Here is a 23,676-nt window from a genome sequence, read left to right as displayed (position 1 = left end):
GAGATAACAGAAACATTCTATGCAAGGCTGTGGGGGGCTGGTAATATAAGGCTAGGAGGATAAAGCTCTTTACTAATGAACAAGCTGACATTGAATAACATGGCATCTATGTGGAACACGGTTTGAAAACATTTTAAGATCATTCAGACATCTGAGACCACTCACAGTTTCTTCCTCCCAAGGCTGTGAAATAAAATTCAAAAGTACATCAATAAATTCCTGGTGCTTTTCCATTTTATGGTAGCTTATATTTTATACCCTCAGTGTCCTTCAAAAGTGGCTGGAATAGCCCACCTATGCCTTTATCTGATATGTTCATCTCTTTTTCACCCTTTGGAGAAGTAAGATTACTTATAAGAAAACTGATTCTCCAAAAGGTATATATACATAGTACGTAACACTGGTAAATAATGGGTGTTTCTAACAGTTCTTAGAAACTGGCAAAGAGACAGAAGCCCGTAACTACCCCAAACTCACCCACCTTCATACATCTTCACAGAGACATCAATAGCAACAGTGAATTTATACATAAAGAGTAAGTGAGGCAAAGGCAAAAGCAGTATCAATCTGTCTGAGTGTAGGCAATGGTGCCTTGATTATTTACCCGTACAAATTCTTCAGTCCCTTTTGGTTATCCCCAACTCAGCTCTTAAGCCGCAGATTTTTGCTGTGGAGAACTCAGATGTGATGTAGCTGCTCCAGTAACTCTTTTCACAGTACTGCATGTCAATAATGGGAATGATTTCTAATCAATTTAAACTGCACACGGTACTTTAATAGAACAAGAAGTTTATTACTCCCACTCAGTAGTTCCTGGGGGCTTTGATGTTAAGTCATACATAATTCGAGAAATACCAGGAATCTTCTTAATCTCAGTGACCATCTTTAATACCACCTATTAAAAAAAATTACAGAGAAAAGTCAGCATCCACTGCATGTCCAACAGTCCTAGAGGGCTTACATTTCTAATTTAAAATTAAAAGTTGACTATTTTCACTATTGTCCTCCACGTATATGGGATGGTTTCCGATTAATCTTATAGAATGAACCTATTCCCCTCTGCAGGGATAGGTTTAAGTTATTAAGGTTTAAAATATTAGTGACTTAAACTCAGTACTACTCAAAGTGTGATCCACAAACAGGTGCTAGTCTGCAATTTGTGTTTGTGACTGAGCCACAACAAATGCTTAAGAACATACAGTGATTTGACATTGCTGTGGCATCCAGGCATGTGATTTTATGTGTTTCAGCCAATGCTCTGCAAATTATCTGCAGCTTAAACATACAACTCTAAGGGCCATTAATCATTATCAAGTATACAGGAAGAGAGGATAGCCTGCTCACTTGTCAAATTTGGCGAATTTGAGTCTAAGAGAAAACTAACTAAGCCACATTCCCCAACCCATCTACCTAGCTACAACCACAGCCTCGTGTTAGTGCACTGGAGGCAGCGGCCCAACTGTGAGACAGAGTCTCACTTTGATTTTCACTTGCTATTATGCAAGTAGCTCCTTTGGAATGTTCTGGTGAAAACAAAGAAGGATCAAAAATTGAGTTGGAATTGGTAGTAGGGAGAATATTTAGGCAATTCTTGGGTGTCTGGCCATAAAGCTATCAAATTGCATCCTTATTTCTAACAAACTCTTCTTCACTCCTAGAGTTTTCTTCTTTATTTGGGGAATACTATTTGTAAAGTAGAAACTGGCAGGATTAGATAAAATTATTATAATTGATTACTGTTTATATAGTAATCAGACATTTGGAGAGCATTTATAACTTAAGGCCTTTTTCTGCCCCAGTGTATTAATCAAATATGTGAAAAAAAAAAAAAAAAAAGCCTATCTTATGAACAGAAAACCAACATCAGAAATACAGCACTGGCACAGCCTATTCCATTCACTGTATTATAAAATGTAAGAGGCACTGAGAACATGCATTAGAAAAAAATATATAAATTACCTCTACAGGGATCTCATTGCCAGGTGTTGCAGGTATACCAGTCATGAAGTCACTAGTAATAAAGGTTCGAATAACCACAGATCTCTGGCATGAAGGCTGCTTTTGAAGTGGGTCCCGATCAAAATGTAATGGTGTCAAAATCACCGGCATCTGGCTGATTTTCCCAGCATACCCTAGAGAAAGGTACATGTAGAACCAATCACCGCACCATGAAAAAGCACTCTCAGTTCAATTAAATCCTCCCAGACAATATCTGAAATCACATATACACACACAGTATAGTTAAGACTGTCATCATGCATTGATTCTAGCTACTCGCAGAGCATTTTAATTGGACTCAACCACAAATGCAAAAAACAGAATTTGATCACATCAGTGATGTTTCACTGATGTGCTATAGAAAGAGTCCATTCTCATTATTCTCTATTATAATTTGCAGTATAGTTATATTCTACACTGCAAACAATGAATTAGTGAATATTGAACCATTTCTCCCAGGGGATATGGAGGGTTAGGTCCCTGCAAGCCTCTGGTTGCAATATTTTCATCAACTGATTAATATATAACCTTGTTTTATGTATGTTTCTGATTTAAGACACTGTATTTAATATTTATTATAGATTCATTCATACTGAACTCAAAATCAACAGCTCTTTAACTCATGCCTGAATGAAGTTTATCTAACACACAGATTTTCTCTGTAAGGTACATCACAGCATTCCTGTGCTTAGGAACCCAGACAGCACTTCAACACTATACTTGAGATCCATTTTAAACAGCAAAATCACTAACAAAAAGCATAAAAATGCAAAAGATATTTCATCAAGGAGACCATGAAAAAGACTTGTTCACATTATGAGCGCTGGAACAAGAAGGCACAGTGTCACCTTGTTCAAACTCAGCTGGGAACATCTAAATCTGGAAATTCAAATTTTCTGCTGCTCTGTGCATACCCACAAATTGCCACAAAGGTGAATATATTTTATGTAGAAGCAACATTATAGGCTAGGTGCGGTGGCTCACACCTGTAATCCCAACACTCTGGGAGGCCAAGGCTGGCCTCACCTGACTCCTGACCTTATCACCTGAGGTCAGGAGTTCGAGATCAGCCTGGCCAAAACGGCAAAACCCCATCTCTACTAAAACTGCAAAAAAATAGCCAGGTGTGGTAGCGGGCGCCTGTAATCCCAGTTACTCAGGAGACTGAGGCAGGAGAATCACTTGTAACAGGAGGCGGAGGCTGAAGTGAACCAAGATTGTGCCACTGCACTTCAGCCTAGGTGACACAGCAAGACAGACTCTGTCTCAAAAAAAAAAAAAAAGCAACATCATAGAACATTCAAAGATTTAAATAATAAAAACAAAAGCATCTAAAAAGCAAAAGCTACATCCTCCTACTCTTAATGTCAAGCTTCCAAAAACTAGTTTCAGAGGGTAGTGATCAAAAACATGAGCAACTTACCAGACTCCCTGAGAATGTTATGGGCCTCAAAATCTGCTTGGCGTAAAGTACTGAGCACCCCTGTTGTCAAGAAAGTGGGAGTAACATCTGTAGGAGGTTCTTTAACTGGTGGGCCAAATATATAAACAACTCTGGAAACAAAAAGGTAAAAATAATAGAGCAATTACATTTTAAATGTAGAAATTACATTTCAGTATGAGAAGCAAGGCACTTAGAACAGTAACATTCTTTCCATTTCCCACTTAGTTTTAGGCCCTTCTCCTGCCCACTTCATCTCCTCAAATGGATAGGACAACATGTAAGATTATAGGAAGGTCTGTGTTCTATGTGCTTTCCTCAAAGTGTGTTCTCTGGAACATTCTGTATCTCAGAATGTGCAAAGATATAAGTGATTATTACGACTCTCTTTTCACTTAACGTACTGGGTCAAAGAGTATCCCCAAAACTTCATGTCCACCCAGAATCTCTGGGGAGAAAAAGGGTCTCTGCAAATGTAATCAAGTTAAAATGAAGTAATACTGGATTAGGATAGGCTCTAATCCAATGACTGGTATCCTTTCAAGTACCGGAAAATTTGGATACACAGACACACATAGGGGAATGAGGATCATGTGAACACAAAGACTGACTGGATTATGCTGCCACAAGCCAAGCATTGTTAGCAACCATCCAATAGTAGGAAGAAGCGAGGAAGGATCCTCCACTAGAGTCTTCAGAGAGAATATGACCTCGCCAACACTGAATTCAGACTTCTGGCCTCCTAAACTGTGAGAGAATAAATGTCTGTTGTTTTAAGCCTCCCAGTTTCTGGTAATTTGTTATGGGTGGTCCTAGGAAACAAATACACATAGTTAAAATTTAAAAATAGGTGCCTTTATGACAAGACTTCAGAAACTATTAATATACTATGCTAACATGCACTGGAAATCTCCAAGAGGAAACTATAGTGAATTTCCCAAAATTAGTAAACTCATCTTTTTTTATCTACTTGAGAAACAATGATCCTAGAGAGATTCTCATTTGCACTTCATTAAAAGGGCCACTGAAATAGGACTTAGTATCCTACTACTTCCTTCCAAAAAAAAATGCATTACTGTTTTATATAAATGTCTGTTTGAAAGACATGAAGATATACCACAAATATCTTCATGTTAATGACAGTCAATGAGAGTACAGTTTGGAACATAACTTGAGGAAATCAGTATCAGACAATTTTAACAACTTGAAGTGTGTAGCTGGCCATTGGTTTGAAGGGATCTGTTTCACAATCTTCACCCAGAAAACAAGAGGGAATCAGGGTAGAGATATGAGTGCTACTTAGCTAGTTCTCCCTACTCCAGCCAGTAGACAATTGTCACTTTTCATCAGTCATGATTTTAGCAAAGAAAATAAAACTCCCTGGCAACTATCATGGTAAAGTTTAATGTTTTTTCTTTTTTTCTTAATATGTACTTAGGTAAAATACACAAAAGAAAACCATATTAGCACAAAACCACTCACACCACCACCGACTTTATTGTCTCCTTCCAAACATACTACAACAGAAGCAAGCTTTTTATCCCATGCATAGACAGTAAGTTATACTTTTTCTAAACAATATAGTTCCTAAAGCTCATAAAAGATCTTTAGAGGAAAAAGTTAAGAGAATACCATGAACCTGCTTTTTAAACCTTCTCACTTCTTACCTACAAAATCACTAGAGTGTACTGGCACAGGTATTTACCCACACTATATATGACAGTAAAACTGGAACAGTCCCTTCCTGTACAAAGATTCCCTCATCCAAATTAGGAAAAAAACTGGCAAACATGGAAGAATATTTTAAAACTCCAATTCCCCAAAAAGACCCCGGCAAAGAAATCTAAAGTTCACCAAGATCTCTTTTTTTTGAGACGGAGTCTCGCTCTGTCGCCCAGGCTGGAGTGCAGTGGTGTGATCTCGGCTCACTGCAAGCTCTGCCTCCTGGGTTCACGCCATTCTCCTGCCTCAGCCTCCCGAGTAGCTGGGACTACAGGTGCCCGCCACCACGCCCAGCTAATTTTTTTTTTATTTTTAGTAGAGACGGGGTTTCGCTGTGTTAGTCAGGATGGTCTCGATTTCCTGACCTCGTGATCCTCCTGCCTCGCCCTCCCAAAGTGCTGGGATCACAGGCGTGAGCCACCGTGCCCGACCAAGTTCACCAAGATTCTTTTAAGAGCTTGCTGGGAAAATCTAGTTTTTTGTTTGCTGATTGTTAGGCTTTTTATTTTTTTCTTTTTTGAGAAGGGAGGAAGGAAGAAGAGACAAATAGGGAAAAGAGAGAGAAACTGGAATATAAACATAAAGTTTAAATAAGTATGTGTGCCCTTCGGCAAAAGAAAAAGGAGATAAAACTGTAAGAATGCTGTGAATGAAGAAATACACTAATTTACAGTAAAAGTGTGCAGTTCAATTTAGGGAAATTTTCTCTGTGATAGGCAAATTATGAGCCACTGTTCTAACCAAGACAATTATGTCCACTCAAAATAGGCAATTAAAAATTTATCATTATTGAAGTTTTTTTGTTTGTTTTGTTTTGTTTTTGAGAAAGGGTTTCACTCTGCTGCCCAGGCTGGATTGCAGTGGCACGATTTTGGCTCAAGGCAACCTCCCAGGCTCACGCGATCCTCCCACCTCAGACTCTCAAGTAGCTGGGACTACAGGCACACACCACCATGTCTGGCTAATTTTTGTATTTTTTGTAGAGATGGAGTTTCACCATGTTGTCCAGGCTGTTCTCAAACTCCTAAGCTCAAGTGATCCACCATGCCTGGCCCCCATTATTGAAGATATTAATAATTCCATTTTTCAGCATATGAAAGATGCTTCTGTATTTGGGGGTCTTCAGTTCATTTGAGTAAGCTTTTGAATGAGCATGTTCCCATCGGTAAAAACACGGCTTCCCTGTAACTCCTTATCTGTAACTATACAGACTCTGCTAGGTTAACATTAAAAGGTAAGCTTCTGATTTCTGCAGCAATTTGAGCAAAATGAAATCTCAAGTAATTCTTTTTGGTTGTTAACTGCCTAACACCCATGAAGAAAATTGAAGAGAGAGAATAACCGTGAAATAAGAAAATTTAATTAGCAATCTAGTACAAAATAAGTGAATTTTTAAACTATATATGGTATGATGAAATTGAGTATTAGAAATAGATTATAAATCAGCTGTTGATATAGCCAATGTAAGAAATTAATATGCAAATTAAAGGAAAATTAACCTAAAATGTAAATTATATATTTAAATGTAACTATTTTAATGCTATCTGGCACATGCCCATTTCTTCGATTTTTTCCTTGGGGTTACTACTAAATTAACCAAGTCTCCATTTTTGTTTGCGGGGTGGGTGGTTGGTTGTTTTGTAGGGGTGGGTGGGTGTGTGTGTGTGTGTGTTACTTTATTTGTAATTCTGTAACCTGGACATACATTTTTTCAATCCTTCTGGAATAAAACATGTCACCATAAAACCAATAGCTAATATAAGCCACTAATTTAGAAGATAATGTTTTACAGCTGCCTTTAATATTTTACACTAAAATAAAAAATCTTTCTCCTTTAAATAATTTTTAACAGATGATTACATTGTGATAAAGAGTCAAAACACAATATTACATATCTACTTAACTGCGACCTATGTGCATATTTGAATTGCAAACACAGCCATTTACTCTTATCTACATGACCTACCTATATCTACATTTGAGCCTTTTGGTCTTTCATTAATGGAAAGCCCTTAAGAAGCACATCCTTCCATTACACATGTCCCCACCCTAGCTCCTGTGAAACACACCTGTTAACGTTGTGACACATGCGAGGTATAAGCCTAGCCAGAAAAATAAGTGATTCCCAGTCAGGTTCATCTTTACTGGAGATTCCACACACGTAACTGTAGGAACGACAGTCACCCTGAAAATAAAAAGATAATCAGTAATTTTTAACAGTCAAAAGTTTAACTTGACTTTAAACTTAAACTCGGTTTAACTTGACAACGCTGTTTTTTTTTAAAAGAAAAGATGCATTGAAAAATATCTTATGCATGGTGACACTATTAATAGTTTTTTTAAATCTGAAAGTATATACTAGATGTTTCTTTAATAGTATGAATAAATTCCAAATTAAAATCCCATATTAAATCCTACCTGAATCAGTTAAGACATACATAAGGTATCATGGTAATATCAAGAATTTAGGCTGAGCACGGTGGCTAATGCCTGTAATCCCAGCACTTTGGGAGGCCGAGGTGGGCAGATCACCTGAGGTCAGGAGTTCAAGACCAGCCTGGCCAACATGATGAAACCCCGTCTCTACTAAAAATATAAAAATTAGCTGGGCATGGTGGCATGAACCTGTAGTCCCAGCCACTTGGGAGGCTGAGGCAGGATAATCGCTTGATCCTGGGAGGCGGAGGTTGCAGTGAGTTGAGAGATCATGTCACTGCACTCCAGGCTGGGTGACAGAGCGAAACTCTGTCTCAAAAAAAAAAAAAAAAAAAAAAAAAGAATTTATTCAACATTCCCATTACCTGCTAACTGTGGATAATTTGGCAGACAAGGCCAGGTACAGAAGCTCACACCTATAATTCTAGCACTTTGGGAGGGCGAGGTGGGTGGGTCAGTGGAGCCCAGAAGTTTGAGACCAGCCTGGACAACATGGCAACACCCTGTCTCTACAAAATATACAAAACTTAGCTGGGCAGTGTGGTGGCATGTACCTGTAGTTCCCGCTACTCAGGAAGCTGAGGTGGGAGGATCACATGAGCCCAAGGAGGTCGAGGCTATAGTGAGCAGTGATCATACCACTGTACTCTAGCCTGGGCAACAGAGTAAGACCCCATTTCAAAAATAAATAAATAAAATTATGAAAAATTGTAATTTGGCAAACAACATCTGCCCATGTTTTTTGAGTGGATAAAGAATTCTTAAGTGGGAGACAAAAACGATTCATAAACATTTACTTATCAATGTGTTTAAGTATCAGCTTAAAAGCTAATTTTAAAATAAGTAAATAAAACTGATTATAATTTATTCTCTTTTCCTGTGTCCTGTTTAATCCAAGTAATTTGCTTTTTTTATGAAAAGCATTTTAAAAAGTAACAGATTAGAGAAGTACCTAATGCCCAGAGTGGCAGGTACTAAGAACGCGAAAATTCAACATATGTGAACGCTAATGTGATAGCATCTATAAAAGTGTAAAATGGGCCGGGCGCGGTGGCTCATGCCTGTAATCCTAGCACTTTGGGAGGCCAAGGCGGGTGGATTGCCTGAGCTCAGGAATTCAAGACCAGCCTAGGAAACATAGTGAAACCCCGTCTCTACTAAAATACAAAAAATTATCCAGGCATGGCGGTGTATGCCTGTAACCCCAGCTACTCAGGAGGCTTAGACAGGAGAATCGCTTGAACCTGGGAGGTGGAGGTTGCAGTGAGCTGAGATCATGCCACTGCACTCCAGCCTGGGCAACAGAGCAAGACTCCATCTCAAAAAAAAAAAAAAGTGTAAAATGTACATTTAACACAGAAAAGGATCCTATCTAAATACATGGATAACTGATGGGATGCCTATATAATAAAAAACTGAGAACAGTTTAAATGCCCACTGGTTAGAATAGTTAAATAAATGATGGTATGCATAGAATATGAGGGAACAGTTAAGAACAATCTACTTGGAAAGGCACAGAAAGGTAAGTTCATGATGCTCAGTTAAAAGAAAAGTTGACAATGTGTACCCCAAATCCCCTATTTTCTTTTTAAAGTGTTTCTGGAAAGACACATACAAAACTTAACTGGAGAGTAGAAATAAAAAGAATTTTTTTAATGTATTTTTGATTTTTTACAAATATGGTTTACTTCGGTATTTAGAAAATAAAATGCGTTCTTATACTAACCATGAACCATCATTTTTATCTGGGCTTGCAAGGGTCTAAGCTTCAAAGGGTAAGAGACGAAAGTCAGTTAACCAATAACAAAAGAAAATTTTATTTTGGTGGGAATAGTAGTAGAGCCTGAATAAGTTTCATTTTCAAAAAAGAAATCACTTATTCATCAAATTACCTCAAATATCTATTTTTTGTAACATTTCTCTAAAAAGAAGAGTAGGGAACTATTTCAACTCAACTCCCTGTGTAGCATGAGTTAGCATACAGACGTGGAAGTTCTCTGTAACAAATCTACTTAAAACTGAGAAACTTTTAAGAATTAAATAACCTGTCCACGATTCTATTTTTATATATTAGGGTAATACTGCCTGTATCATTGCAAATTTCAAAATAAATCTGTATGTGAATGAGATAATCCATAAACCACTGAAAGAAAACATCAATAACTCCAAGTAAGGTTATTTCAATAGTGATTTTAAAACAACATAAGCAGCTTACAACATTTTACCTTTAAAAAGAAGGCAAGAGTTCCTTAACCCAAATAGCTGGCTCTATCACTTTCATGAAATAAAATATTTTAGTCTACTTTAAAAATAACAATCAATTTTTTCTTTTTTAAGACGGAGTTTTGCTGATGTTGCCCAGGCTGGAGCGCAATGGCATGATCTTGGTCCACTGCAACTTCCGCCTCCTGGGTTCAAGCAATTCTCCTGCCTCAGCCTCCCGAGCAGCTGGGATTACAGGCATGCGCCACCACACCCGGCTTATTTTGTAATTTTAGTAGAGATGGGGTTTCTGCATGTTGGTCAGGTTGGTCTTGAACTCCCGACCTCAGGTGATCCGCTCAACTCGGTCTCCCAAAGTGCTGGGATTACAGGCATGAGCCACTGCACCTGGGAACAACCACTTTTTATCTTGTTTCATTTACAAGCAGAACTGCATGAATTCAGAGCAAAGAGGAATTTAAACTGACAGATTCATATATTTAGAAAAAATGCTTATTAGGTTTTAGATGAATAATCTCAAACAGTAGAACTTCTTTCTACACATAATTTTACTGTAAGAGCACATTATAAACACATTAACCCAATAACTGGCACTTATACCATTTTTGAGTTGAATTACTGACACCTCTTCTAGTTTCCATTTAACCACACACTTGAAATAAAATAACCTTCCTCTTCCCTACCCTCCCACACTTTTGTTCCCCAAAAACTCATTTAAGGATCATATAAAGAAGACCGGTCACAGTGGCTTACGCTTCCAATCCTAACACTTTGGGAGGACAAAGTGAAGGATCACTTGAGGCCAGAATTTCAAAGCCAGCCTGAGCAATGCAGTGAGACCCTATCTCCATAAAAAAATTTAAAAATTAGCCAGGCATGATGGTGCATGCCTGTAGTCCCAGCTACTTGGGAAGCTGAGATAGGAGGGTCGCTTGAGCCCAGGAATTCAGGGCTATAGTACACCATGATCACACCACTGCACTCCAGCCTGGGAGACAGGGCAAGACCCTGTCTCCAGAAAAAGAGGAGAAATTAACATACTATCTTATGTATTTTACTGGTTTTTAGCAGGTGATTGTATTTGGTATCTCCTTGAGTTGTGTGTGCTAGGCACTATGCCAGAAATTCACAGCTGAGGGCTAGGACTATGAAGAAGTCTTAGGATAAGAAATGCAGATTGGCCAGGCGCGGTGGCTCAAGCCTGTAATCCCAGCACTTTGGGAGGCCGAGACGGGCGGATCACGAGGTCAGGAGATCAAGACCATCCTGGCTAACATGGTAAAACCCCGTCTCTACTAAAAATACAAAAAAAAATCTAGCCGGGCGAGGTGGCAGGCGCCTGTAGTCCCAACTACTCGGGAGGCTGAGGCAGGAGAATTCCGTGAACCCGGGAGGCGGAGCTTGCAGTGAGCTGAGATCCAGCCACTGCACTCCAGCCTGGGCGACAGAGCTAGACTCTGTCTCAAAGAAAAGAAAAAAAAAAAAAAGAAATGCAGATTATATTTACATACATTCAGGCTTTAGTACCCTGTCACCAGCACGTGATGCACCTTATCTGAGTCAAATATTATCTCTAATGCTTTTTGCCATAAAGTAAGTTTTGTCTGAAATTATGTTATTAGTCATTTTGCAAGTAGCATTTTATAATTGAGAACTATATTATTCTCATGTTCTTTTACAACTAGAAAGGCAGAATAAACACAAAAAACATCAGCAGAACATGTTCCCTAGCACAGGGAATACACAAGCTGAGAACAACACCTAAATGGTGTAACTTACATCTGGAGGCCTTCCTGCAGTTAAAGACTTCTAAAACCATAGTGTATTTCACATCTAGAAGGATAAATGACCTCTTGATCCCTGCCCTACATGGCAGAAATAAGCATGCCAACCCTATAGGAAAGAGCTGCTTTCAATATTTGCCTTTGGTTAGAGTTCATAGATGTTCCAAAACTACAAAATCTCAACCTGACTATTTAGTTCCTGTAACTATTCACTCCCTAAACATTCTATAAAAAATTACCTTCTTATTTCTCTAAACTTGGTATATATACTTACATATTTCATTTTTCTAAGTAATCCTTATTTCAATATTAGTAGAAAGAGTGCTGGAACCCAGGAGGCGGAGGTTGCAATGAGCTGAGATCATGCCACTGCACTCCAGCCTGGCCGTCTCAAGAAAAAAAAAAAAAGTGTATCACTGACGAATGAATTCACACAACTCACCTGCACACCTACAGTTTTAATTGGCAGCAAGAAGGCATTCAGTGAATGCAGACTGGTAATTTGCATCAGCTTCTCCTGATCCTCTTCTGTTGTGCAGGCTTTGACTCTCTGTAATAGGGTATGTGGCTGAGAAAAACCAAAGAGGCATTTTTTCAGTTTTAAGAAATAAGGTATTCACTCTTTTATTATCTACTACTATCTTATGTATTTTACTGGTTTTTAGCAGTGGATTGTATTTGGTATCTCCTTGAGTTGTGTGTGCTATGCACTATGCCAGAAATTCACAGCTGAGGGCTAGGACTATGAAGAAGTCTTAGGATAAGAAATGCAGATTATGTTTACATACATTTAGGCTTTAGTACCCTGTCACCAGCAAGTGATGCACCTTATCTGAGTCAAATATTATCTCTAATGCTTTTTGCCATAAAGTCAGTTCTGTTTGAAATTAATATAGCTCTACCCATTTCTTTATTTACCTGGTATATGTTTTTCCATTCTTTAATTTTCACTCCTCCTATCCCTAGGTATTAGTAATGCCTGTTATGAACAGACTATACTTTTCATATCTACTATTCTATACTAAACAGATTTTAGTTTTCAATCTAGTTTGACAGTCTATGTTTTAACTAGGGATATTAGTCCTTTTAATGAGTTATCAATATAGTTGAATTTCATTCTACAATCTTATTCTGTAATTATCTATTTATCCCACTTTTTACTCTTACTCCTTTTTGTTGTCTTTTGAACTGGTGATTTCTCCCAGCTCATTTATTTCCTCTTTACCAATTTTGAAGTTAAATCCTCTATTTCTATTCTTGCAGTAGTTGCCCTTAAGTGTTAACAAGGATACTTAAAAGATAATCAATCTTCTGTCCTTCTGGCAAATAATACAGGCATCTTTGAATTCCTTAGCTCAAATCAATCCCTTTGTGGCTTACATGTTACTTCTGCTAAACATTGTTACATATTTTCTAATAAACAAGAACAAGTAGGTATCATTTTTACCTCTACTCCCAATTTTATAATTATTTTTATCATTTTATACAGTCCATGTTTGTTTCAGTTTTACTCATTTACCATTTCTTTGCTTAGCATTCCTTCTTGTACTCACGACTTTCTCCTGGTATCCTGCTGTTTCTCCTGAAGTCAGTTCTTTAAAACAATGGTTCTCAGCCGGGCGCAGTGGCTCACACCTGTAATCCCAGCACTTTGGGAGGCCGAGGCGGGTGGATCACCTGAGGTCGGGAGTTCGAGACCAGCCTGACCAACATGGAGAAACCCCATCTCTACTGAAAATACAAAAGTAGCCAGGAGTGATGGCACATGCCTGTAATCCCAGCTACTCAGGAGGCTGAGGCAGGAGAATGGCTTGAACCTGGGAGATGGAGGTTGCAGCGAGCCAAGATCGTGCTATTGCACTCTAGCCTGGGCAACAAGAGCAAAACTCCATCTCAAAAAAAAAAAAAAAAAAAAAAAAAGTTCTCAACCCTAACTGCACAAATTACTTGGGATGCTCAGGTCCCATCTCAGACCAATTAAATTCTAGGGCTTTATATCAAGAATAGTATACTTCAAAAGCAAGGGACTATTAGTAGTAAATTCTATGTAATCTCAAAATAACTTTATTTTGCCCTTGTTTTTAAAGACAGTTCAGCTGTTCACTACAGTTAATTATTTTCTCTTAGCATTTTGAAGTCTTACCTTTACTGTTTCAGTATAATTTCCTGGGTAGGTAATTGATCTGTTCTCTGCAGCTGCTCTGTCTTTGGCAGTCTTTAATTTCTCTAAGATATGCTTACCAGGTGTCAAATTATTTCCCTTTATTCTGCTTGAGATGTGTTACGTTTCCTGAATCTGAGCCATCATGTCTTTTACCAGTGTGGAGGAATTAATACATTTTTGTCTATTATTTCCTTCTGGACATATGTTAGCACTTGCCTTATCCTTCTATCTTAACCTTCTGTACCTATATTTTCTTTATGATGATTTGTACTAATTTCTGGATAATCTCTAAACAACTTTCTTTTAGTCCGTTAATTCTGTCTTTAAGCTGTTTTTCAGTTACTATTTTCATTCCCAGAACTTATTTTCAAATCTGCCCAGTTATTTTTAGTAGTCTCTTATACATTATTCTTATTATCAAGAGCTTATTTCTATTTACTTTACATATTGCTTGTTAATTCCAGTAAAGTCCTGAGGGTCTTGTTCTGACAGTTTTTTCCCTTCTCATTCATGGTGCCATACTTCTATATGTGATTTATATTTTTTATTATAACCTCATATTTGTTGGAATCTATCTATGAGAATCCTTTGGGACCTAGGTGAAGATGTTCTAAAGAGAATCTGTATTGCTCCTTGCCTAACTCCCATAAGCACTACCAACCGAGATCCACTTTAAAATTCTTATGTTGCAATTTTCAGACCACACACATTACATAAATTAAAACCCCACATCTGTAGAATAAAGTAGACTGGGGAACTTTTCCATTCATCTTCAATTTGGAGCTAAAGTGTTGCATAGTGTGAAGATATCTATCCAATCTCTGGCCCTTCTTGGACCCAGTCTCATACTCAGACACCTGTACATAAATGAAATTGTTAAAACCCAAATCCTAGACCACACAGGATTTGAAGCTGTCCTCAGAGGAGCAGACAGCTTTGGTTTCTTGGAATGATGCTCCCAGTAAATTCCTGACTCAAAGGATTTCCCTTACTTTCTTGCAATACACATAAGACAGTGCTTTAAAATACTTTATCTGACATTTTTAGAGACTCAGGATATCCAGTCTTGTTTTGCTGGAAGGAAAAATGTATATATAAGAATATCCGTGGAATACTTTCTCCACAGTCATTTCAAAGGTTACATTGCTCCAAATTTTCAAATAATAAAACCCTAAAAAATTAATTATAAATGCTGGTATATAGTAAGAATCCATTCAATTTCTTGTAATGATTAGCTGTATCAAATATTACCTTTTTAACACTTGCAGAAAAATCAGCTACTATTTTCAAAATATTGTTGGTTTCAGGAAAGTCCTTACAAATATAAGGTTCTTCAGCACATATAACTCTGATTGCCAGGCCAGGACCTAAAGGTAAGAGTAAGTATTTAACATTAATGTTATATTTCCAATATAAAAATCTAATATAAAAATGCCACTATTTTCAAAATATAAAACCTTTCCAAAATTAAAATCCATCTGCCATCATAAGTATCCAAGTGTAGCTATTAGTTTCCCATTCAACTCAGCATTCTTTAGAATGCTTCAACATTCTAAAAATGTTGTAACATTTAGAATGCCGCAACATTTAAGTTATGCACACTTTTTAGTCTGCATTACTTTTCGGCATGTTAGTCTCTGTCCCTAAGTTTCTTCATCTATAAAACAGGATAATACTATCCTAGTTTCCATCGTGAGGCTCAAATAAGACAACATGTTTAATTCTCTCCCTATCATTCCTGTCTCTCTTTTTAAGAGATAGAGTCTTGCTCTGTCACCAAGGCTGGAGTGCAGTGGTGCAATTATTGCTGACTGCAGCGTCAAATTCCTGAGCTCAAGCAGTCCTCCCACCTCAGCCTCCTAAATAGCTGGGATTACAAGCACACGCAGCCGTGCCTGGCTAATTTTTTCAGTAAAGGCAGGGGTTTCACTATGCTGTTCAGACTGGTCTTGAACTCCAGAAGCTCAGCTTCTGGAAATGCTGGAATTATAGGCGTGAGCCACTGACTGCACTTGGCCTATCCTATTTTTACAGTCCATGTATTAAGTATCACAAAATTATCCAGTTAATATTTTTAGTTTATAACATATGTGCCAATCTATTCAAAGTTTTTAATAAGGGAATTTTCCAACATATACATAAAGAGAACAGTATAATTAACCACCTTACTCATCATCCAACTTCGACTATCAATCTGATTTTAGGAATGGTATTATACTGTTAAAATATATACATAATCAAATAAATAATGTGAGTTTTTAATACCAAAAAATGTGAACTAGTATTTCTATTTTATTTTGACAGACTCTCATTCTATCACCCAGGCTGAAGGGCAGTGGCACAATTTGAGCTCACTGCAACTTCCACCTCCCGAGTTCAAGAGATTCTCCTGCCTTACCCTCCCCTAGCAGCCACCAGTAGTACCTAGTACAGGCATGCACAACCATGCCCAGCTAATTTCTTGTATTTTTAGTAGAGACTGGGTTTCACTGCGTTGGCCAGGCTGGTCTGGAACTCCTGACCTCAAGTGATCCGCCCGCCTAGGCTTCCTGAAGTGCTGGAATTACAGGCATGAGTCACTGCACTCGACTTCCGTTTTACGAAATACTTAAAAGTTCGTAAAAACACAAGGTGTGCACAGACGTATGAAAAACGGGATTCTGCTGCTTTACTACAACAGAAGAGGCATCACTTGAGATGCCTAGTTGTAGGCAAAACCTCAGCTATGTCCATTAATTTCCTAGTCCATTCTTTACCTTTAGAATAAACAGCATATTTAAGATAGTTTTTAAAGTAGCAAAACAATTTTTGCTAATGAAATCTTACATAACAGACAACTCAACATACAAAGTAGATTTTTAAAACATCAAGTGAGTCTAGATGAAATAATGACCAAGGACATAGAACACTTGGCTTCCCTCCATTACATTCACAGACCATGTTTTTTTTTTTTCAAGATGGAGTCGTGCTCTGTTGCCGAGGTTGGAGTGCCGTGGTATAATCTCGGCTCACAGCAACCTCCGCCTCCTGGGTTCAAGCGATTCTCCTGCCTTACTCTCCCGAGTAGCTGGAATTACAGGTGCCTGCCACCACACCTGGATAACTTTTGTATTTTTAGTAGACTCAGGGGTACAGGCATGAGCCACACGCCAGTCCACAGACCATTCTTTGCCAGCATGCAGGTTAGGGACTAAAGATCTCAATCTGATTACTAGATTTGAGAACAAGTGCTAATCACCACATAGGTTACACATTTGTAAAGCTGTTTATGGAGGCAATATGATCATTAAGAGTATAAACTCAGAGCTAAAAATTATTGGGGATATAATTCTGGCTCCACTCCTTTCAATCTGCATAACTTTTGGCAAATTAGTTGCTTTCCCTAAGTTTCTTCATCTGTAAAACAGGATAATACTAGTTTCCACTGTGAAGATTAAATAAGACAATAAAAGTATTTAGCAGAGTGCCTAGCACATAGAGTACTCAAGAAATGTTGGCTATTATTCTGTTTTTCAATTCGATTAGGTCATTCTCCCAAATCATCCCCTAATCACTATTACAGTGAGCTAGAACCTGAGGTACAGACTTGCCCAACCTCTCAAGAAATAGTAACAAAAACAGGTTAAGACCTGCAGTCCTAACTTTAAACAAGTATCACCTCTAATTTTTTTCTATATGACAGCAAATGGAGTATTATTTGTTCAGGAATTAGTTACATTGTGCCAAGAAGAAGTGGTTCATCCATTCAAACAAGTCAGACATAGGACAAGGATTTTAAAGAGCTAAGTTTAAATCCTCACATCTTCCATGGAAAAGACTATGGTATGGTACAAAGAATATAACAAATCCTAGCTCTACTACTAGGACTGTGTGGCAATGTTATTAAAATATCTTTATGTCTTGGTTTTCTCATCTGATGGCAACAACAGATGCCAAACTCCCAAGGATAATGTAACACTGAAATGCAAAGACAATGGAAAATGAGTATTTAATAAAATGAAGTAAATACAGTAGATACTTAAAAGATTTCAATTATTCCCTAACCATCCTTTCCTTTCTCTCATGTTACATATTCCCTGAGATGACAGATTATTTCAGAATTGTATGAATTTATTTTTCTTCAACATGAAGGTCTAAAGATGAATCAGGCCGGGCGCAGTGGCTCACGCCTGTAATCCCAGCACTTTGGGAGGCCGAGGTGGGCAGATCACGAGGTCAGGATATTGAGACCATCCTGGCTAACACGGTGAAACCCTGTCTCTACTAAAATACAAAAAAAAATTAGCCGGGCATGGTGGTGGGCACCTGTAGTTCTAGCTACTCGAGAGGCTGAGGCAGGAGAATGGCGTGAACCCGGAAGGTGGAGCTTGCAGTGAGCCGAGATCGCGCCACTGCACTACAGCCTGGGTGACAGAGCGAGACTCTGTCTCAAAAAAAAAAAAAAAAAAAAAGATGAATCAAACAAAATTCAATTCTAATTTTTACCTGGAAATGGATGCCTGGAAACTAACTCTTCTGGAAGTCCAAGTTCTCTGCCCAAAATTCTCACTTCATCTTTATGAAAATCTTTCAGAGGTTCTATTACTTTTCCCTACAGGGAGGAAAGAAGCCAACCAATACAAATTAGTAACCAAGATGACATGACAAACAAAGGGTAATAAATTATTGGCTTTTCCTGTTACCATTTCTCTTAACACTAACAGATTATTATTAAAAATGCATCTTTTAAAGTATTTATTCCTAAATGCCTATAAGGAATTAGATGAATATTTTAGTGCTATTATTTCTCTTTGAAGCACATTTTAAACATAAACTTTTTAGATATAAGTAAATCAGGGTAAATCAATCCATCATCTCTGATCTAGTTCTCATTAGAACACAAAGCAATTAGAAAATATACTAGTGTTCCAAAATTAAAATTCTCCAAATACTATCACTGAGAAAATGAAAAGACAACTCACAGAACTAGAGAAAACATTTGCAAATCATATATCTGATAAAAGATTTGTAACCAGAATATATAAAGAACATTTACAACTCAGTAATAAAAAGATCAATAAGTCAATTAAAAAATAAGCAAAGCTAATGGGTACTAGGCTTAATACCTGGGTGATGAAATAATCTGTATAACAAACCCCTATGACACAAGTTTACCTATGTAACAAGTTACAGTTACCTATGTAACTACACTTATACCCTTGAACTTAAAATAATTTTTTTTTTAAAAAGGGAACAAAGGATATGAATAGACATTTCTCCAAGATACACAAATGGCCAATAGGCAAGAACATGGAAAAATGCTCAACATCATGAGCTATTAGGGAAATGCAAATCAAAACACCACTTCATATACACTAGGATGACTAACATTTTTATTTACTTTTTTTTAAGACGGAGTCTCACTCCGTTGCTCAGGTGGGAGTGCAGTGGCACAATCTTGGCTCACTGCAACCTCTGCCTCCCAGGTTCAAGCAATTCTCCTGCCTCAGCCTCCAGAGTAGCTGGAACTACAGGCATGCACCACCAAACCTGGCTAATTTTTTTGTATTTTTAGTAGAGACAGGGTTTCACCATGTTGGCCAGACTGGTCTCGAATTCCTGGCTTCAAGTGATCCATCTGCCTTGGCCTCCCAAAGTGCTGGGATCACAGATACGAGCCACTGTGCTGGGCCAGATGACTAAAATTTTTTAAAGTCAGATAACACATCCATAAAAAAATAGAAAATAACAAATTGTAAGCATTTGGAAAAACTGGAGTCCTTACGTACTTTTGGTTGGATTGTAAAATGGTGCAATTGCTATGGACAACAGTTTCCTCAAAAAAATTAAAAACAGAACTACCATATGATCCAACAATCCCAATTCTGGGCATATATCCAAAAGATAAACAAAAATGGATAAGCAAAACGTGGTATATACTTATAGTAGTATATTACTCAGTCTGTTTTTTTGTTTTTGAGATGGAGTTTCACTCTTAATGCCCAGGCTAGAGTGCAATGGCAATCTTGGCAATCTTGAACCTCCAGGGTTCAAGCAATTCTCCTGCCTCAGCCTCCCAAGTAGCTGGCATTACAGATGCCCACCACCACGCCTGGCTAATTTTTGTATTCTTAGTAAAGACAGGGTTTCACTGTGTTGACCAGCTGGTCTCGAACTCCTGACCTCAGCTGATCCACCCGCCTCAGCCTCCCAAAGCACTAGGCATGAGCCACTGCACCTGGCCCATTATTCAGTCTTAAAAAAGAAGGAAATTCTGTCACATGCTACAACATGAATGAACCTTAAGGACATTATGCTAAGTGAAATAAGCAAGTCACAAAAAGGCAATACTGTATGATTCACCTATAAGAGGTATTTAAAGTAGTGAAACATAGAAACAGAAAGCAGAATGGTGGTTACCAGAGGGTGGGGGCCAGAAAAAAGGGAGAGTTGTTTTTTAACGGTATAGAGTTTGTTTTGCAAGATGAAAAGTTCTGAAGATCTGTTTTACAACAATGTGAATACACCTAACACTACTGAACCTTATACTTTAAAATAGTTAAGATGAGGCTGGACGCAGTGGCTCGCACCTGTAATCCCAGTACTTTGGGAGGCAGAGGTGGGTGGATCACCTGAGGCCAGGAGTTCAAGACCAGCCTGGCCAACATAGTGAAACCCCATCTCTACTAAAAATACAAAATTAGCCAGGCCTGGTGGCACACGCCTGTAATCCCAGCTACTTGGGAGGCTGAGGCAGGAGAATTGCTTGAACCAGGAGGCAGAGGTTGCTGTGAGCCAAGGTCACATGACTGCTCTCCAGCCTGGGCAATAGAGTGAGACTCTGTCTTAAAAAAAAATAAACACAAAACAGAGTTAAGATGGTAAACTTTATGTTATGTGATTTTGTGTTTTTTACAATAAGAAAAGAGATAACAACAAGTCTTGGTGAGGATGTGGAAAAATTTTAATCTCATACGTTTCTAGTGGGAATGTAAAATTGTATCGTCATTTCAAATAATAGTTTGGCAATTAATCAAAATGTTAAACCTTAAGACCTAACAATTCCACTCCCAGGCATATACCAAAATAAATAAAAACACATATCCACAAAAACTTATGACCAGTATTCATAGCAGCATTATTTACAACAGCCAAAAAGTAGAAATAACCCAAAAGCCTATCAACTGATCAATGGATAAATACAATGCATTATACCCATAAGATGGAATATTATCTGGCAATAGGAATAAAGTTCTGATACATTCAGCAACATGGATGAACCTTGAAAACATTACGGTAAGTAAAAGAAGCTAGTCATAAAAGACCACATATTGGCTGGGCGCAGTGGGTCACGCCTGTAATTCCAGCACTTTGGGAGGCCGAGGCGGGCAGATCATGAGGTCAGGATATCGAGACCATCATGACTAACGCAGTGAAACCCCGCCTGTACTAAAAATACAAAAAAATTAGCTGGGCGTGGTGGCGGGCGCCTATAGTCCCAGCTACTCGGGAGGCTGAGGCAGGAGAATGGCATGAAACCAGGAGGCAGAGCTTGCAGTGAGCCCAGATCGCGCCACTGCACTCCGGCCTGGGTGACAGGGCGAGACTCCGTCTCAAAAAAAAAAAAAAAAGACCACATATTGTACAATTCCATGTATATAAAATGTCCAAAATAAGAAAATCTATAGAGACAGAAATAAATTATTGGTTGGTAATTGCCTAGGGCTGGCAAGAAAGGAGGAAAGGAAGAGCTGGGGAGTGGGGGCAGGATGACAATGACAACAGGTAGAACAAGGAGTGACTGCTAATGGGTATAAGGTTCCTTTTTAGGGTAATGAAAATGTTCTAAAATTAGATGTGGTGATGGCTGTGCAACTCTGTAAATAATAGGAGGGAAGAGGAAGGAAGAAAGGGAGACCTTCCATGTATCTACTGTATGAAAAAGTTCTCATAAACTTTTACCTCCTCTCTCAACTTTCTGATGAGCTCTGTGTCATTGTGATGGGTTTTGATGAGTTCAGCTTTGCCACTTGCAACAAGGGATGCACTTTCAATTAGATCAGGCCGTAAAGTACCTTGGGCAAGGAAAACCTCCTCTGGTTTCAAGTTCATTTCCCCAATTACTTCATTGGCAATCTATAATCAACAGGAGTAAAACAGCCTTGTAAGAGAAAAATTTTTTTAAAAGCAAAAGTTTATACTTTCAGCTAAATCTCCTAGAGTCCTTTAGAAATACTGACCAGAAAATAAAATCCACCAAGCCCCAAAATAAACTCCTTTATGAACGTGTCCTTTAACATGATTCAAAAAGGTACGTGAGGCCGAGCACAGTGGCTCATGCCTGTAATCCCAGCACTTTGGGAGGCTGAGTGGAGCGCATCACTTGAGGCCAGGAGTTCGAGACCAGCCTGGCCAACATGATGAAACCCCATCTCTACTAAATATACAAAATTAGCAGCCATGCATGGTGGCTCACGCCTGTAATCACAGCACTTTGGGAGGACAAGGCAGGTGGATCATGAGGTCAGGAGTTTGAGACCAGCCTGACCAACATGGTGAAACCCCGTCTCTACTAAAAATACAAAAATTAGCCAAGCGTGGTGGCACACGCCTATAATCCCAGCTACTCAGGAGGCTGAGGCAGGAGAATCGCTTGAACTCTGGAGGCGAAATTTGCAGTGAACAGAGATTGCGCCACTGCACTCCAGCCTCGGAGGCAGAGCGAGATTCCATCTCAAAAAAAATAAAAAATAAAAATAAATAGCTGGGCATAGTGGTGCATGCCTGTAATCCCAGCTACTCCAGAGGCTGAGGCAGGAGAATCGCCTGAACCCAGGAGGCAGAGGTTGCAGTGAACCGAGATCGCTCCATTGTACTCCAGCCTGGGTGACAAAGAGCAAAACTCCGCCTCCAAAAAACAAAACATAGGTATGTGAACATTCCATTCAAGAGCTTGAAATTAGCCATTGAGATAACCAATGAATTAAAGTCTATGATCAGCTGAAGACATCTATTCTTAAAAAGTTAAAATAACAGTCTGGCAATGTAAGCAAACATGTTTATTAAAACATAAAACAGTTGGCTGGGCATGGTGGCTCACACCTGTAATCCCAGAAGTTTGGGAGGCTGAGGCGGGCGGATCATGAGGTCAGGAGATCAAGACCATCCTGGTCAACATGGTGAAACCCCGTCTCTACTAAAAGTACAAAAGTTAGCTGGGCATGATGGTGCACACCTGTACTCCCAGCTACTCAGGAGGCTGAGGCAGGAGAATCATCACTTGAACCCAGGAGGAAGAGGTTGCAGTGAGCCGAGATTGTGCCACTGCACTCCAGCCCAGCCTGGTGACACATCGAGACTCCGTCTCATAAAACAAACAAACAAACAAACATAAAACAGTTTCTACTGGTCAATATAATGACAATATACAGTAAAACTCTCAGCCACATAAGAAAAAGGAAAAAATTAGCAAATTTGGTTATTTGATATAGTGACAAGGAAAAACAAACACAAAGATTCACATCAAAAACAGTACATGTTGAGGATATTAAAAACAAAGGTACCTTAACAAAAGTATCCCCAATGATTTTTCTTTTCTCTTCAGGACTTGTGGTCATATTTAACGTTTTGCTAATTCTTTTCCGTGGGGTTCTATCTTCATCTGATATTGGTAGGGTTGTTGTTCCATTGTAGAAAGAATGAGCAGCATTTATCACTAGAGGAAAGGGGAGAAGCATTTGAAATTGGTATAACATGTTTTTTTAATCAAAAATAACAAGTCAAACTACAGAAAGAAAAGTTTATTTCTTTTCCAGGCTGAAGAACAGTCCATGGTTCCTTTGATCTCCCCTAAATCTGCCTACAAATTTCAATAAACTATCAATGTTCAAGAATTACTGGCCAGGCCTGATGGCTCACACCTGTAATCC

At 38.5% G+C, this 23,676-nt stretch overlaps 1 protein-coding gene across 1 annotated transcript in view; it reads right to left on the bottom strand.

Annotated features, from left to right (window-relative positions):
• Positions 1-772: 772 nt before the first annotated feature.
• GMPS (guanine monophosphate synthase) overlaps positions 773-23,676 on the bottom strand; it is a 792,617-nt gene continuing 769,713 nt past the window's right edge. The window contains exons 9-17 of the mRNA XM_050778240.1: positions 23,311-23,462; positions 21,710-21,883; positions 18,254-18,359; positions 15,020-15,135; positions 12,047-12,172; positions 7,231-7,346; positions 3,422-3,552; positions 1,960-2,132; positions 773-895 (exon numbers count right to left, since the gene is read on the bottom strand). Of these exons, the coding sequence (XP_050634197.1) occupies positions 794-895; positions 1,960-2,132; positions 3,422-3,552; positions 7,231-7,346; positions 12,047-12,172; positions 15,020-15,135; positions 18,254-18,359; positions 21,710-21,883; positions 23,311-23,462 (1,196 nt within the window). The 3' untranslated portion in view covers positions 773-793. The remainder of the gene's footprint in view (positions 896-1,959; positions 2,133-3,421; positions 3,553-7,230; positions 7,347-12,046; positions 12,173-15,019; positions 15,136-18,253; positions 18,360-21,709; positions 21,884-23,310; positions 23,463-23,676) is intronic.

Source organism: Macaca thibetana, chromosome 2 (genome assembly GCF_024542745.1).
Source record: "Macaca thibetana thibetana isolate TM-01 chromosome 2, ASM2454274v1, whole genome shotgun sequence".
Classification (NCBI taxonomy): domain Eukaryota; kingdom Metazoa; phylum Chordata; class Mammalia; order Primates; family Cercopithecidae; genus Macaca; species Macaca thibetana.
The sequence above is the reverse complement of the archived record's forward strand: the minus strand, read 5'-3'. Positions and strand labels throughout refer to the sequence as shown.